Genomic DNA, 18,933 nt, shown 5'->3' on the forward strand with positions numbered 1-18,933 from the left:
AAACAAAAAAAACATGTTTGATATTTTTTTTTAACTGAAAAGCAGTAATTTATTATTTTAAAGCATGTATGTGGGAGGACACAATTTAGCAATGATTAAACAAATATTTTAATGATTTTAGAAAATAATCAAGAGTAACTTCCATCTCACCACCAAATTGGATGTTAAGTATCACATAAGCATGATTCGAAATTATTTGCATAGAGATTTCTCTAACTTATAATAAAATAAAATAAAAACTATAATCAGATGAGGATTTGATATGTTTGGTACATTATCCATCGCAATGTTTTTACACAAAAAAGGTTTTCACCCTATTGTTCATCTTTCAGATTACACTTTAAAGGGAAAGTCATCATTTATTCACCCTTATGTCAATAAAAACCTTCTTTCTTCTGCAGAACACAAAAGATATTTTCATGGATGTTGGTAACCAAACCACTTTTTGTTATTGGCTTCCATTTTGTGGACAAAAAAAACAAACAACATCTTCTCAAAATATCTTTTGTTTAGCCAGTTTCACAGAGAATAGTCCCTATAGTCTCAGACTAAAATGCACGTTTGACCTGTTTTAACTGAAAGCAACTTGCACTGGCATATCTTGAAATATATCAGTGCCATTGTTTTGTCTCAGGATGCACAAAAGTAGTTTTTTTTCCTAAGGCACGTTTAAAAAAGCTACTTAAATCCCCTAACTGAACTAAGGCCTATTCCTGGCTTAATCTAAGATCTGTCTGATCTGCCTTTATGTTCTTCAGATACAGGTTCTACAGATACAGATACGAGTCATACAGGTTTGAAACAACCTAAGTGTGAGGAAATGATGACATAAATGTCATTTTGGGGTGAACTATCCCTAAAATTTCCAAGCTACAAGAACAGTTTCAGTAACACTTTGTTTTAATGGTCCACTTTAGAGATTCTAATTAAGTAACTTTGCAACTACTTGTCATCTTATTCTACTAACTCAAACCTAACAGTCTACTAATACTCTAATGAGAGTTAGTTGACATGTATAGTTGAAAAGTTGGCACAAACTACTTTGACATTACTTTAAATGCATTATAGGGCAAAATATGTCCACCTTATAAAATGTTATAGGGAAGCATCGATATATTTAATTCAATGTTTTGTTTTATTGGCAGTCTGGATGTAAAGGATCCAAAATGCAAAAATAAATAAATAAAGAAACTGTTTGATGACAAGAACATGCCATAAATAAAGAAATAAAATAATATTAAATATTTGATGACGATAAAAATTATAAATACGAGCTATATATACAAAAACACCCATTTCTACATAATAAACTATATGTATAAATAATACCTTAAATAGGTAGATGAATAAATGCATATTAAATACAGCAGCATCCTTTATGTTCTTTTTTGCCATTTTGTTGTTCTGAATTCAAATGACATTGTTAAAATAATTTCCTGAGAAAACGTGTTAATATCCTTTAATACGTCTCCCTCAGTGTGGACAGATTCATCTGTGGGATATCTGAGAACCATCCATTACCCTGCCGTGACGCCACCTGTTGAGCAACCGATCAAGTGCTACCGAAACTCTAAAAGACTTCTGTCTCCACTGATGCATTGTCAGGGAGGTAATATTACACTAGCATGATAAAAACCCATTTTTCTCGGGAAAATAATAACACTGTAGCAAGGGCAACAGTGAGGAGGCATCTCTCTATAATAAAAGAATTAGGGTGTAGTTCCTGTCACAGACATGCATGGCTGCCAAGCCAGCTAGAAGAGCCTGTTACAGCTTGTGGATGGGCAGGGAAGGAAGTTGTAGGGGAAGCTTGCAGGGACTTGAGTTTATAATCAAGATATGGACCAATAGTGCCAATTAAAATATCAAGACGGTGAAGTGCTTGCATCTTGTCCACCTATAATGACCGGTTTTGTGAGTGCTCAGTATGTTGGGGCATTTTTGGCAGCTGTGACTGTGTTTTTCATCACCATGGCTATGGTCATTGGACCGACTCCTCCAGGCACAGGAGTGATGAATCCAGCCTTCTCCTTCACAGCTGATTAAAGAGACAAAAAACAAACCACATCTTAAATAACACTGACAACTCTGCCTGAGCCAAGTATTTCTTTTATACTTCTAAGAGAGAATAAACTATAAATTGCGTTGCTAAGCGGATACTGTAGCCAACAAACAAACAATGAACTCGAAACAGAGCCTAGAGGGATTGAGAAATGATATTAGATACATCGAATGACGTTCATACCGAATTCTTCTTCATTTTAAAGGAATAAATCACTCAAAAAATGATTGAAATTCTGACATTCCATTTCCAAGCCCATTTGACTTTCTCACTTCCTTTTGAAGAAAGCTTTGTGTGAGGAGAAGTCTGAATTATAAATTGTTATTGACAGCAAACCTTGACATCCACCATAAGTCCAATTTATGGACAAATCCTTTTAAATCAAATCTTTTCAATAAATCCGCTGACTCACGGTTCACAAAATTTGAACGGTTCAAATCACCCGTTTCCTTCACTTCAGGTGAAGACAGATATGCAATATTTCACATGAAGCCACATTCACAATAATAAAAGGGTGTGCTCGCTTTGGCAGTTAGGTGATTTTAAGCGATCTGAAATGTGTCACTTTGGTTTTCAGTGGTATTGCATAGTCATTTTTACATTAAAGGGGTCATGAACTGGAAGGGTTTTTATTTTATTTTATTTTTTTATAATGTTCTCTGAGGTCCACTTATGATGTTATCATATTTTTTTACATCATAATTTAGTAATAGTAAATATAGCTGTTTTTGACCCTGTCTTTCAAACACTCTGTTTTGATGGGTGTGCCGAATTTTCAAAGTCCCCGCCATTACACATGTGGAATTGTTCTGAAAACATACGATGTTGAAAAAATATCTTGTTACATAGTTGAAACATTTGCCAACAATGTGAAACATTTATTTGTAGTACATATTTATGCACATGACGTGCTTTATAAGTTGTGGCAAAAAAAGTTTAAGTATAGCCTACTTAGAGTTACTACAGTTATAGTTGATAAATGATAACTTACAGTGTTTTGTATAAACGGAATTATGAATGAATGTACCAATATTTTTCACACTGTCATTCTTATAGGCTATTCATAGTTCATCCTTTTCGATAAATTGAAAAACGTATACATCGTCATTTCCAGTCTCGTGTAATGAAACATGTTACTGATGACAAAACAGAAGATGTCGCTCACTGAAGCTTTTATTCAGGATTACAGCGAACGGCTTCGATCAAAACAATAACAAAAGCAGTGTTCTCTATGTGCTTTCTTCCGTATGTGATAATCCTATGCATTAACCCAATAAATGCAGCAGAAAAGGAAAGAACAGCAAATCTGAACTATTCTGTTTAACTGTGGCGCTACAGTATAAATACTCAGTACAGAATCGATCTGTAACAGACAAAGCAATAGTGACACATGGTTGAAAATAAACAGTTACTCAAACTTGTGTGTTGTGACATTACTGTATTCAATGTAGTCGTCGACTCGTCGCTGCATCATCTTATGAAAAGCCTGCGACGAACTGTGTCTTTGTTTAAAAATTAATCCACAGTAAAATGAAGCGAACAAACGAATAGTGTCTTATTGATGCAATCTGACAGGAACTTCATTAAAAATATAGTTTGTCTATGCTTTCTTAATGTTAGGATCACAAGGATGGCAATGCAAAGACTGTTTTTCCACAACTTGGCCACTTCAAAACATCTTGTGATCCTCAGCGGCATCTCTATGGTTTTGTTGCTGGAGTAATCCTGTGTTTGCATCTGTCTCGTATTTACTACTACATGGCGTGCATGAATCAGTGGGCGGGGCTAAAGAGGCAATGATGTAGAAGTAGGCATTGCTCTTCTTCTGCAGAGGCGGTCTTTCATTGCACTATGATGTAATAATGTGACAAAATCCGAAACGAGACGTTTTCTGAGCTTGGTTTCAATAAAAGCTGTTTTTGGACTAATGAGGAAATTTTGAGTTCTGAAACTTAGGCTACATAATATTTTTTATTGTACAATGACCTCTTATATGTCAAAAGATCAAGGAAAATTTGATTACGCAATTCATGACCCCTTTAAAGTTGCAAAAGTTCTGATATGATTTATCGAGTTCATTTTTTACATCACAAAAAAACAGCTGTTTTAACAGGGGTGTGTAGACCTTTTAAATCCACTGTAACTGAAATAAAATAAGTTGAAATACTAAAATGACTTAAACTAAAATAAGAATCAATTAAAGATAAATAGAAATATTAAATTAAAATGACAAAAGCACATAACAAAATGACAAAAATATTAATGCTATAATAGTATTTAAATAATTCTAAGAAAAAAACGGAACCAAATTCTAAAGCAGTCAAGTGTCATATACCTTCAAAATCCACATCTCCAACAAGACGAAGTTTACCAGTGACAGGGTCCTGCATGCGGTTGATGCCGACATCAATAACCGCAGCTCCTTCTTTTACCATATCTGCCGTTATTAAGTGAGGAACACCTGTTGTTACAAATTTAAATAGGCTGTTCAAAAAGACACATTCTCTAAAGTACACAATATTTTCTTTATCTTATTAAAATATTAATATTTATACATAGTCTAATTTTTTTTATAAAATACAGATCATGTTCAAACTCATTCCAACCATTTAGTTTTGTATTTCTGTAAAAATAAGTGCACATCTGACTTAATATGTTACATAACCAAAGTCTAAGCAAGGGATAATATAGTCAGCTAGTCATTATTATAAAAATGAACGACAACAAAGTACAGTTCTTATCTTATCCTGAAGGCGTTTATTTTGAGATAATGACCAGCTTAATGTACATTATCCCACTTATTACATGACTACTTACCAAATAAATAAATACATGGACGTAATAATAAACTAACACATTAAAAAGTTTAGTAGTAATTACACAAAAATAGGCCTATCTGACCGCAGAATGCAGCTATTGACCAATAAGAATCAAGTATTCTAGATGGCCGTGTAGTAATATTACAAAAAAAAAACTGACCTGCAGCTGCAATCACAATGTCAGCCAGTCTGGCAAGTTCCTTCAGTCGTGGTAGAGGAGTGCATCTGTGAGCCATGATAACTGTGGCATCACCTGGGAGATATATACACATCAGAATTATTTCATCATTGAATGCACTGTAGTAGGCCTTAATGTGAACATCACATACTATAGCCGCGTTTCCACCGAAATTACCCGGAACAATTTGTTCCAGGAACTTTTTTGCCCCAGACCGGTTGCTTTCTGCGTTTACACCGCGGTCTAAAGTACCGGGAAGGTAAACTGCGCGCAACTGCTCCTCCCAGTCTACGACGGACAGTAATCAGTTTTGAGCGCCACATTTATAATAAGTATGGAGGAGATTCAAACTGTGCTGCAGTTATGTATTGGTTTACTAACGAGGTAATTAACAAAACAAAATAGACGAGCACTGATACTAAAGCGTGTTCAGAAAACTCGTATGCGACGTACGGTAGCCTATGTTATCAGTTATTGTGAGCCTGGGACGAACGCGCAAAAATTTCCTCTTTCGCAAATACGCTTAAAAAAAGCCTGAACCCCGTCTATCAATCATAAATAGTGACAGTCTTATATTTATTGAATATTTATTGAAAAGATTTCTGGTACAGGATATACAATCCTCTATTCCAGACTCTAAAAACACAAACAAATACATATATATATATATATATATATATATATATATATATATATATATATATATATACATATACATATCAAATTCACATTTTATAAAAACCCATTAAATTTCATAATTAAAGTTTTTCTAACAATCATAACTAAATTACATAAATGAATTACCTTAGTTACTAACAAGCTTTATAGTTATACATAACGTCTTTTGACAGGCAAAATGCATCCAACCTGTTCTTAAAGGAATAAATAGAAGGGGAACACACAACTTCTTCTGGAAGCTTGTTCCATGATTTTACCACACTAAGTGTAAAAAAGTTCTTTCTCTTTTCAGACAAACATGTTCTAGGGTAGAGTTTTAAAGAATTTCCTCGTGTCTCGTACCTATTGTTCCAGAACTGAAGAATAGGCTCAACTGTAACATTGTATATTCCCTGTACAAGTTTATATACCTGAATCATATCTCCTCTATATCTCCTAAATTTGAGTGTTGGCAAACTTTCTCTTTAAATTTCTCGTTCTCATCCTCACAATGTTTCGAACTCTCCGATAAGCCTGCTGTATTTCTGTTTTTTTATTTCGTAATGCTTTCCTTCCAAGATTATTTTTTTCTTTTATTTTTGCTTTTGTAATTTCGTCTAATGGAAAGAAGTATTTTTTATTATTATTATTGTTATTATTATTATAGGGCCTAATTTTAACAATAGGTACAAATTTCTCCTCTATTTCCTTTAACTTAGACTTTATAAGTACCCATTTTTTATTAACATCATAATTGGATAGATGTTCTTTCCAATCGAAATTTTCCAGTTCACTGCGTGCTTCATCGTAATTGGCCTTATTGTAGTTCCTTCTTGTGGGTACATTATTTAACATTTGTGTATAACAAATTACCTTAAACAACAATACACAATGATCACTCTTGCCTAAAGGGCTTAGATATTGAATGTCATCTATCATGTGTTCCTCATTTGTTACAATAAGATCCAATACATGTGGTGTATCACCACCTCGCCACCTTGTTGGTTCTAAAACATGTTGGAACAACCATAGATTTTGAATACAGTCCAAAAACCTGTTGTCTAATGATATGGGGTTATTTCCCTTCACTTCTAATAATCTCCCATCTATATTTGGCAAAGTCTTGTAAATAGTTGTTTGTTACTAACCTCAAAGCGCTATTTCAATCCTGTTATAGTAAATTTATAACATGGTTTGGAGTGCCTTGCAATAGATGACAATGTGTAAAATAATGACTTAATAATAAAAGCTGTGGCAGAAAAGAGACGAGCACTGATAAAGCGTGTTCAGTAAGCTCGTAATGCTAACGTTAGATATAAAATTTGTATGTTATCAGCTATTGCGGACATTGACCGTGAGATGGCTGGGACGAACGCGCAGAAAGTTTCCTCTTCCACAAAATAAAGCCTGAAACTCGTCGCCAGTCCACCAGTTTTTTTTTATTAAATTCCATATTTGCAAACAGACAACTCTTACTGCATGAAGCCACGACACGAACCGCAATAAAAAATGGGAGGTTAAAAATAAATAAAATGCTGCGTGGAGTCATCCAACCAAAATGTGGCGTGACCACAACCAATCAGCTTGTGCAGCGCACAAGTCCCACCCCTGAAAGTTCATGAACTTTGAAAAAGTACTACCTCGTGAGCAGGGACTATCGGAGGGGGAAATATTTACCCGGAACTTCATTTAGACCCTGGTTCCTGCGGTGTAAACACATCGAGTACCAGCCCAAAGTTCCTAGTTCCTGGGGAAAGTTCCTGCGGTGGAAACGCGGCTTATAACATCATAATTGTGAATGTAGGCTTTGTTTCCTGTACATCATTCGTGTATATGTATTTAGCAAATAATTAAAAGTACAGTCTATTTTTTTCCACATTAAAGTGCCCATATTATCCTATTTTAAAGGTTCCTAATTTTGTTTTAAAAGTGTCTCCTACAATAGATTTATATGCATCAAAGGTATAAAAAACAACAACAACAACAACAAAAACACTACTTTTCTCATAATATACCTTGTACATCATCTTATTTTTCAAAGAGTCTGAAAACAGTTTGTTCGAAGATTCAGTCTCTTTAAACCCCTCCTTTCCACGGGCCTACACTGCTCTGATTGGTCAGATGGCCCAGTCCTATAGCCAATGAAGACCATAGGCTGCCACTATGCAAATCTGTTCCATTGTTACATAGGTATGTAACAGGAATCGAGACTGGAATTGCTGATGACTCATTTCGGCAGTTCAGAATAGATTATTCTTTTTAGGAGACAATAACTTTAGTGTTCATGCACTTTGATCTTTAAAACTGGGCAGACCTTTCACATTCACAAACAGCTATATTACACACAGCATGAAAGGTAGGCCTATTTGAAAAAAACATAATAGGAGCACTTTAATATCTAAAAATCTTCCTAATAAAAGCTGTTTTATTTTAAATGGAGTTGATCATGGTGTGACTAGTACAATACTAATCACTTTATCTCAGTAAACCCGTAATTAAAAAACAGATTTCACAAGTAAATACTACTTTCACTAGTTAAATACTGTAGTTCTGATCTAAAATCTGACTGCCATGCACATCATTCCACCTATATCTAAAATCAATGTTTTAAACATTTCATTAGCATTTAATTATGTGCAGGCACCAGGAAATTCATACCACTTAAATTTTTTTGGTTTATGACACACATTCGCTTAAAAAAATGTAAATGGTGGGTGGTTTCTGTCCACCAGTAAGATTACGAAATTCCTAAGCAGACATTCCCAGAATGTGTAACTGTATATTTCCACATAAACCAAAAAGCTTTGAAACTTGGCTAATAACAGGTTTCATTCTGTGGAATTGACTACTACTGTGTGCAAGTAAGCTTATACTGTATTACTGTATAACTACAATCTTAATTATAATGCAGTGATCATCACTGTCACAGGACCTCATCATTAGACATATCTTCTAAAAAAATAAAAGTTCTTCAGGTAATCCCAATTTCACTTTTTTACTTGTAAGGCTGTGAGTCACACATAAGAAGGAAGCAAAACGTATTCAGGGATGCTTCTCTCATTGTGTAAAGAATTTCTTACATGTTAGAGCACAAACCTACTATCAAAATGATTGATTTCACAACTCAATTAAAGCATACCTTGCATTTCACCTGTTGAAATCATCTTGCACAAACATAACCTTAATCTTTGATATCTAAATAAATGATTAAGCATCCGGTCTCTCATTTTCCTTTATTCCAAGAAGCATTATTTAAAAAATGTTACAACTTTAAACTCCACTTGAGTTTAAACCTGAACTGACCATGTTATTGGAGATATGCCAATGCTAGTGATGATCTAAAAAAAAAAAAAAAAAAAAACTTTTTTTTTTAAACCTACTCAAAACTATTTAAGCATAAATATGTACAATGTTTTAATCATTGTTTAGTGCAATGCATTGCAAAATAATAGACATTTTAAAATAAAGAATATGTCTTTATTTCTATTCTATTTTTCACATGAAGTATAAGGGTTTTAAAACCTATTATATATTTGGTAAAACTTTACAATAAATGTATAATTTGTTAACATTAGTTAATGCATTAGTTAACATGCACTGTAAACCCGAATAAGTTGGCAAAACTCAAAAATTGAGGTAATCAGTTACATCAAATTTTTTAAAAAAATGTACACTTTAAGTAAGCAGAACTGGCAGATTATTATTTTGTACTCATACATTTTAATTACTCTTAACTTGAAATATTTTAGTAATCTAATTCATACATTTAACTTAAAATTATCATGTAATCTCACCTTAGAAACTATTAGTAGTGGAAACTTAGCTAGCTTTAACTAGTTAAATCAGTAAATGCTAACTTGCTAATTGGTAATATAAGCTTTGATAGCATTAGCATAGCAGAGCAATTGCTGAATAAGTACGGCAATATATAACATTTAACAAATACCTGTTCTGAAAGCAAGGAATACCCACCATAACAGAAACTCTTCTAAATTAGCATAGCTAAACATAAACACAACTAAATTATATAAAACATTATATAACACTTAATTTCAGCATGTACTCTCCCTTTCGTGTGTCATGGCAAAGCATGCTGGGAAATAGAAATCCCAGCCCAGTCCGCATTAAAAAAAGACAAGTTCATAAAACTCAAAACAATGAAACAATTAAGATTACTTAAATTGTGTCAGTTTTGTGAACTCAAAATAAAAAGAAAGTTCTAAATAATCATAAAAGTTAATTTGCTTGAAGTAATTTGTTTAATTTAAGTTTACCCCTACTCAAACTAATTAATTATTTTGAGCATTAGGGTTTACAGAACTTACTAGAAATATATTTTTACAGCATTTATTAACCTTTGTTAATGTTAGTTAATACAAATACAATTATTCTGTGTTTGTTCATGTAAGTTCATGGTTCATTAACTATTAACAGACAAGTTAATAAATGAAACCTTAGTGTAAATCTAGTTTATATAATATATTATATAACTAGATGGTTAAGCACGAAAGCCGGTTAGTTTTCCATTAATGCATGAGAAGGTTATTACAGGTTACTGGTAAAATGTCAACATTTATTTTTGATAGTAATGATGTGACTGCTTGCATCACAAGCAGCTTCATCCAGGGTTCATTCTGTGAATGTGTCATTTGCAAGGATCTCACTCCCCTTCAACAAGCAAGGTGACTGGGTTGTTGGTTTATTGATCGAAATTCTGAAAATGTGCCTTTTGAAATCGTCACAATGACAAAACAGCTAAATAAAAACAGACCATTTTGCTTTTCGCAGAATGATCAGTGTTTGCAGTAACTACTTGTACTTTCAAACAAAACATGGTTGATAAATAACAATGCTACAGTCTAGACATAAAATCTAGCTTTGAAAAACAAAATCTCATTGCAACTGGGGCATCTAGGGCTTTCTCTTGCAGCGTTATATTTGGGAAATGTAATTATTGGTGTAATTTATTTAACTTAAAAGTTCATGAATCTTGTAACAAGAAAAATGATTGTTTATCAGGTTATCATTAAAGCCGGCATGAAATGAAAGTTGGTGCAGGGTGCGTTTCAATCAGCTCACTAGCTTCCCTAGGTGGTTAATGAATTTGGGCACTGGTAAGGACTGTAAGGACCCTGGCTCTCTACACATTGGGACACTGATGACTCTATTTCCAGTGACGTGACAACGTCCTTATTGTACATTATCACTAATACTGGCATTATGAACATATCTATGAACTGATATCTTTCTAACATTATGTTTTTATGTTATTTAAAGCACTGATAAATACTTCACTTGTTACATATACGTGCAACATTTCAGCCGTGAATAAATTATAAATGTTAGCTAGATTATGTTTATTACCTGTCAATCAATGTATGTTTATGTTTATTTATCACATGAGTTGAATGACTTCTCTGGAGATTTTACTTTGTTATAGAAGTTACCAGTGTGATCACTGAAATGTTCTTTACATGTATTCTCTAATGTCTGTATTTGATATCTGAATGCAGTAACAGTGCTTGCTTATTTATCCTGGCTTCCAGAAATGAAATAGGGACTTGTTTTGTGTTTGAGAAAGGTCTTATAGGGACATATAGGGGTCGTTGAAGCCAATAGTTTAAGGGTCCATTTCTTTGTTAAAGGCTTACTTTCCAGTTAGACTAAAGTGTAGTTCTCCTTGAGAGAAAGAACGCATTATCTCGATGTTTTGAGGACTCTCCTGGACTCTCCCGTTTATAGTTAGAGCCTGGCCAAATCCAACCTTGGAAAAGCTGTGTGTCGGTGTGTGTGTGTGTTAGTCTTCTTGGTTGCAGGTTAAGGAACCACTGGCATTATTGGAGATTGACTGAGTTGTTGTTCGGGACATGCTGGCTCCCCAAATCCAGCAACCCAAATCTGAGAACTGGAAGGTCACGACGTGCCTAACTTCAGGGTCCAAGTGTCAGCTGCATAATCTATGGAGATATGCTTCAATCTATCTATGTGTGGAAAATTACTATGTTAATCTATTTCTTAGCCAATCAGAAACTGCAGCTTGAAGCAAGGACGTAGCTTAGACCTTGGTGAAGGGTATAACTGCTGTGATCTTTGTAACTGTAAGCGGGGTGGCCTACAAACTAATGTGTGAGTCTTGAAGCTGACTTCTGCTGATGAAACTGCAAACTATCTCCAGTAAAACTTTTCTTCAATTAATTATAATTCTGACTCCGGGTCTTCTTTCAAACATCTGGTCCTTGGGTCCTAAACTGTTAACCCCTAACAAGACGCACCCATAGTCTTTCTTGCCTATTGTGCCATATATCCAAGTGAAATGGCTTCTTGAACAAGAAAAACTGTAGGGCAGGATTTGATTTTGTCCATCAGGAATTGATTGGATCCTTGGAGTATTGCGGTTTGCTATTGCTGTGATCTCATGTGAGTGACAGGTTGTCCCAGCCTCATACCAGTAAACACATCATCAGAGAAGAGAAGAGGAAGTCCAAACCTGTATGACTTTCTTTCTTCTGCTGAACACAAAAGAAGATATTTTAAAGAAGGTTGGTAATTAAACAGTAGGAAAAAAATTTTTCCTACTATGGAAGTCAATGGGGTCCATCAGTCGTTTGGTTACCGACTTTCTTCAAAATATCTTCTTTTGTGTTCAGCAGAAGAAAGAAAGTCATACAGGTTTGGAACAACTTGAGGAAAAGTAAATGATGACAGCATTTTCATTTTTGGGTGAACTATCCCTTTAAGTACAATTCAAGAGTGTGTGTCCACGGCACATGTATTTATACTCATAGGAAAACAACAATAAAAAATACCTGTTTATCTGCAGGCAATTACAAAATAAAAATATGGAAATGACACTAATCTCACCTCCCGGCCGTTCATGGTTTCTATCCGAATGCAGAAGCATTGCAATAGGCATTCCTACATTCTTGGAGCGTCCAACAACAAGCACATTTCTTCCAACTGTTTCAATGCCTGAACAAAAAAAAGAGACATAGAATTTGAGTGAACATTATTAACTTACTTTTCACAAATGCCCATGTCATGTAAAACCCTAAAAATACAGATACAATTGCAAAACAATATTTTCAAATGTGTAAGTAATATAAACGGACATCAGGTACTGTTTTTACACCTGCTGCTAACTAATGTAATCATATACAGCCCAATAACATCTCTGCTAGGGATGCAACATGAGAGGGCTGAGAAAGTGACTATTTACATCTTCAAGAAAATTTGAATCTCAATTCTTTGAAAGCTGACCCGTTCTTCTGATGATTTCCCACACTGCCGCTGCTGTGGCTGGCACCATGCACCTCTGGTCCAAGCAGAGTTTCCCAATGTTTACTATGTGGAATCCATCAACATCTTTTTCTGGGGCAACAGCATTGCATATGGCTCTCTCGTTGATGTGCTCTGACAGAAATACATTCAAGAAATTTATCACAATTGCAAATCTGAACCAGATAAATTAAGCCTGCTGTTTTTATTCTACCAAAGGAAATAACTGTAACATTTTTGGAAAAGCAACACGCTAAATTCTCTAAATACAGGTTATATACAGGAATCATGGAATTAAATCGAATACCTTTTAAGACCCCTTCCATACATTTTAAGACCTTATCGCCACTTAAAGTTTTAACCGTTACATCGGTGACACCTTACATTTATATATTGATTGTAAGATAGCACAACTAAACAGTCTTAGTTTGTAATAATTCAGATGGGTGGGAACGAAGCACAAGATAATTAATTGAGTGACTAACCCAATGCAAGGTTTTTTAGAAAAAGAAACCAGAATTAGACCAATAAACAAAACAATTGACAAAACTTGTTGAAGCGGGAAAATAAACCTCTCCGAGCTAAAGGGACAACGAGTTCAAAAAGTATATTCAAAAGACGTATTTGTAACATCAACTCTTATAACTGTCTGCAAACCATAGCTCTTTTGTGGTACACTTCTCATGACAAACACCTGACTGGTCAGACAGTTTACCTGTGATTACGGAGTGCTTGATTTGATGCACCTGAGCAGAGTGTCATTAGGGGTGTGCACGAATATTCGATCTGTAATTATTATTCGAAAAAATCAAATACTATTCGAATTTTACTACGTTGCTTTGCTGGCCATAAATGCTGTGAATCCATGATAAATCCCAAGCACTAACTCGCAGTTATAATTAAATCCACTGGGTGGCGCTTTGGAGCGTGTTGTATTCGATGACATGTCGTCGTCTGCACATATTGTTTAATGTTTTCAACTAAAATAAAACCTTAAGATGTAACGTAAGCTTGTTGTTATATTGCATTTCCCCATTAGTCGACGATGTTGTTTAACAACCGGGCGTGAAGGGACATATGCTCTATCACGCAGCAGTGCAGTCATGCAGTGAGCGCGGTAACAGGTGACGTCATATCTAGCGGGATTCCATAAGTAAACTACACAGAATCCCACTATTCGCCGACGATTAAATTCAGGCAAATTTTAGCATACAACCTCTTTGGACAAACATACATAACGAAAATATGATACAAAATGTAATACCTTGGAAAATGGCATTTAAGACTTTTAAATACTTTTTAAGGGCCTTCATTTTCTCTAAATTGATTTATCAACTTTTAATACTATTTAAGACCCCGCATACACCCTGAAATAGACTTTAATAACACAACACTTTACATAAGACAATAACCGACAAGGGACTAAACAAAACAGGGAGTTTAAATACAAGACAAACTAAATGACTGACAGGTGATGATCATGCGTAACATAGAAACAAACGAAGAGATAATCAGTAACCAAAACAGAACAGAGCAGAGAAATAGGAACTAAACAAATCACAACAATATATCAAAATAAGAGTCCTAGTCCATGACAATAACTGTAGCACTTTCACCATTAGGTTTTGTATGTTTATAATTACTGAACAATTATTTGCCATTAGCAGTTTCACATAATACCTGGAAGAGGGAGTTGAACCAGCAACCCACTGATGCTTTTTTCTCTGTTGAATTTGTCAATCAATTCCAACATCTCATCCTGAGAGACTGATGATGGCCTGGCGATTGTACTGCTTGACATGCCTTTTAAACAAGTACCATTAGTATGGAAGAAAATGAATGCCAAATGTATTTGAAACAAAAAAGCTTGTTGAATTGCACTAATAATAACCGTGCTTGCATTTGAATGCACCCTAATATGAATGCAACTTAAACACTCTCTGTCTTCCGGACTTTTGTGACATAATGCCGCTTTGACGGTCAGGAAGAAGTCTGCTGCGGAGCTCACACCAGTGCAGGCTCAACCAATATGCGCATCGAGGCCGCATATCGACTGCAAAGGGGCCGCTGAGCACCCTTTTGAAACCTAAAATGACTAAATGCGACTAAATGATACTAAACGCTGTGCACGCGGCATCCATTGTAAGTGCATATGAAGTGTGCCATTTGGGACAGGGCCATTCATTCATAAAAGCGGATTTAGAGAAATGGAGCAAGCAGTAAGTATGTGATGATTATCAGCGAGTCTCTGGATGGACTGTCTCTAAAGTTACATATGTATACATTCTTACGCATTTGAAGAGAATGATTTACAGTAATAAAACCAATTGTAAAGTGTTCATGTAGGTGTCAGGCATGATGCACAACTTTTAGAATCTTGATATTTAATAAAATAAACTGTCTAATCATAAACTGTGATCATCACATATACTTACCGTTTGAGTCATTTCTGTAAATCCTTTTTTGTGAATGAATGACTCTCTAACTGTTGCTTCTGTCTTCATCAACACTTGCGCCACCTGCTGGTGAGGTCGACTAACAGCAGATGGAGAACATGCATCTGTACTCTACTGCTATTCCTGCTATTCCTGCTGTTCCCAGATGTGGAATGCTGAATTTTCTGTCGAATTTGAACCACTGAATTTCTGGAAGTGAATTTGTAAATGCTAAATAAAATGGAAATGGAAAATTAATGCAAATGAAATCTGAAAGGTGAATATGGATTATTGAATTTTTAATAGGCTAATGAAAATGTGTGTGAAAATTTTTGAATTGAATATAAATTTAATATATGACCCTGTTGAATTTCTGCCCATAAAAATGCAATGCCTATTTTTATCAATAAGTGCAACTCACCAAGCTTTTTTGTTTCAAACAACTTTGGCATTAATTTTCCTCCATACATTTGAAAAAGACATTAGTGAAAATATGCTTCATATTGTAATGTAAAATCACAGTGACTTCATGTCACATTCTATTTTCAAACATCCAAAATTAACATAAGCATATTTATGCAGATAAAGTTGTCTACTTTTGAAAGCCACTCAAATTCTTTATATCAGTGGTTCTCAAACTTTTTGACTCAATATTTTTTAGTCATTTCTAAGATGTGGCTGCAAGTGGGAGGGGAGGTTATTTTAATTATGAGGGCACATGAATTGTAAAAAATAATGATGTGCAGTTGAGCACGGATAAATCATTTGTGATAAATATTGCAATATTACCTTAAAAAAGTTTCATGGTGACATTAAAGGGATACTTCACCGATTAGCATTAAGCTTTGTATCAGTAGAAACTCGGTAGTATTTTCGAATGACCGTGCTTCCCTCCCTCATGTCCCCCTGAGACGAGAGATTTCTGTATTGTTTGTCTGGAAAAAAAACTCAGATGACACAAAAATAGTCATTTTAAGTCATCGGAGGCTTTTTTGGCCAGAGGCGAGAGACTACAGCCAGGAGCTAGTTCCACATGTTTTCAACCCGCCCATAGGGGGTGGGATCTCAAGATAAAACGGCGTTTTTTCAGTTTCGAGTCAACTAGTAGCCTTAGTTGCCGTCTCTACTGCCATGATATCATCATATTAAATGCGAATTTTTCATTCCGTGTTTCCCCATCCACTCCTCAGCAACCAACGAGAGGAACGTCTGCACCTCGTCCACTGACCACGATTCAGCCATTTCTTTTTTTGAAGTTTATACTCTTTTTTTTTTTTTTTTTTTTTAAAGCAAATACTTTTAAAACAGGCGCTACAGCGTTGGCTGTTGTCTACTGGCTATTTAAATCTAGCGGGTTTAGTGTCTCGTGTCGTAAATACAATGGCGCTGGTAGTGATGATTCTGTCTGACCAATCAGTGATCTGCAGTGTTTTCACGTCACATTTTAGTATCGGTACGGTATGCTTGGAACCTCAACAGAGGTGGTACCATTTAAAGCGAGCCGAAGCGAGCCGTACCGTACCATGCAGTGGAAATGCGCCAAAAGTGAGCCGTACCGAACCGAGCCGTACCGTACCATGCAGTGGAAAAGCGTCAAAGCGTGCCGTACCGAACCGAGCCGTACCGTACCATGCAGTGGAAAAGCGCCAAAGCGTGCCGTACCGAACCGAGCCGTACCGTACCATGCAGTGGAAAAGCGCCATAGTTGTATCATTTCTTCCGATACTGCCCTCTGTAACCGGTAGGCGTGGCTTGGGAGTGGCCTCGTAGGGCAGCGAAGCAAGTGCATTCTGGGAGTTGTCGTCTTTCATCCACATGAGCCAAAAATTAATTTCTGTCTTTTCTCAGTCGAGAAGGCATCAACTTCTAAAATAATTTCACATTTCTACTAAATGACCCAATTTAAATACACATTCATCTTTCCAGCGGTGAAATATCCCTTTAAGACTTATTGGGGCCTCCCCCTACTTGAAATTTGACAGGCCCACTTGTTCCTGGTTGAGAACCACTGCTTTAAAATGCTGAAGTTTACGCTGACTTTGTGTTTTGCTCACCAAGCAGTGAAGCCGTCCGGGTTTTGTTTCTCACATAAGTGTGGCTGGCGTGATCATTTCCCACCAGGATAACACTCAGATGGGGTCTCCTGTTGCCTTGGGCCACTAGTTTTGCTATATCACTCTGGATTTCTTTATGGATATGCCGAGCAAGTTCTGTCCCTGAGACCACAGTGGCAACATACCTATGTGACAAACATAACATATTATGTAACAATACACTGCGCAAGACATATGGAAGAGGTATCCATTTCATTAAACCCGTTATAATGCATGATCTACAACGTATTTAAAAACCTGCTTGAGTATCAGTAGACAGTGTCTATGACACCCACATGGTGGCGGAATATTCAAACGTAAGAAATGTATTTGCCGAATGAATGACCTTATGAAACAATGACTATATGCCCTGTGTGTCCTGTTTATATTGATACAGGCTAAAAAAAAAAAAAAAAAAAAAAAAAAAAACCTTTTATGTGCTGCTCGGTAAGAAAACACGCGTGCTTTGTTTATAAACGCATGCAACCTTTGTTTATCTGAACCGGGGGGAAATACAGTCCTAACCTTTTCAGTGACTGACAAAAAGGGCTTCTCCGGTTGATTGTTTTCAGGTTAATCCATCGTTTTGATCGCCGACAATGCTGAAAATATGATGTTAAAGTCTGTATTCTAATGTAATTTACTGTTAATGCAGTGGGAGCTGCCATAGTAACTGATCACCTGCTCCTCCTCACAGCTCGCGCGTCTCGACGCGTCACACTAACAACAAAACGATTTCCGGTTCTGTGTTAAACACGTAAAACGTCTCCAAAACACAATTTATGCTTGTGTCACTTTTTGATATAAAACTCTAACATCAAAATAATAATTTAATGAATGCACGTCTATAAACCTACCAGGAAATTTCGTAAAATCGGATCAGCACAGACCTTTACACAGTAAGAGCAGACAGAAAACCAGGCATGTGATATACAGATCGTGTTTATAAATATCCTTATTCTTTTTAAAGATAAGAATATATTCTGAATATATTCTAACCCAAAGTGATAAAGTTTTAAGTCCAGTTTTGTTTTGTAGATCATTTCAGTCTTAAATTATTTAGCATATTAATTTAAATTTATATTAGAACTTCATTTAAATAGGCTATATTACATCTATGGGTTTAAAATATATTACATCTATGGGTTTAAAATATTTTAATCATTTGCGTGACATGGAGTTCACAATTTTAAAATTCTCCCATATTTCCATGTTTTCCATGACTGTGAGAAACTATTATTTTACCTAAACTTTTCTTTTGCTTCTTGCACTTTTCCTTTAGGAAATGCAAATCTGCATTATGTGTTGAAACTCAATAGGCATTCAGTGTTCACTTTCCAGGCCATTTACCAAAGAGTAAAACCTTGCATGAAACAAGGATTAGTAGCCTAACATTTAAAAGTTTAAAGTTTGT

General features: G+C 35.4%; 1 protein-coding gene across 1 annotated transcript; it reads right to left on the bottom strand.

Annotated features, from left to right (window-relative positions):
* Positions 1 to 32: 32 nt before the first annotated feature.
* mthfd2l (methylenetetrahydrofolate dehydrogenase (NADP+ dependent) 2 like) lies at positions 33 to 18,241 on the bottom strand. Its single transcript, XM_084087685.1, has 8 exons — positions 18,045 to 18,241; positions 17,481 to 17,665; positions 14,672 to 14,794; positions 12,974 to 13,126; positions 12,578 to 12,685; positions 5,042 to 5,134; positions 4,398 to 4,523; positions 33 to 2,038 (listed from the first exon to the last, which is right to left on the bottom strand). Exons 1-8 carry the CDS (start codon positions 18,185 to 18,187, stop codon positions 1,923 to 1,925), a joined length of 1,047 nt encoding a protein of 348 aa, XP_083943811.1. The 5' UTR covers positions 18,188 to 18,241; the 3' UTR covers positions 33 to 1,922.
* Positions 18,242 to 18,933: the final 692 nt, after the last annotated feature.

Source organism: Abramis brama (genome assembly GCF_963993115.1).
Source record: "Abramis brama genome assembly, chromosome: 16".
NCBI classification, from domain to species: domain Eukaryota; kingdom Metazoa; phylum Chordata; class Actinopteri; order Cypriniformes; family Leuciscidae; genus Abramis; species Abramis brama.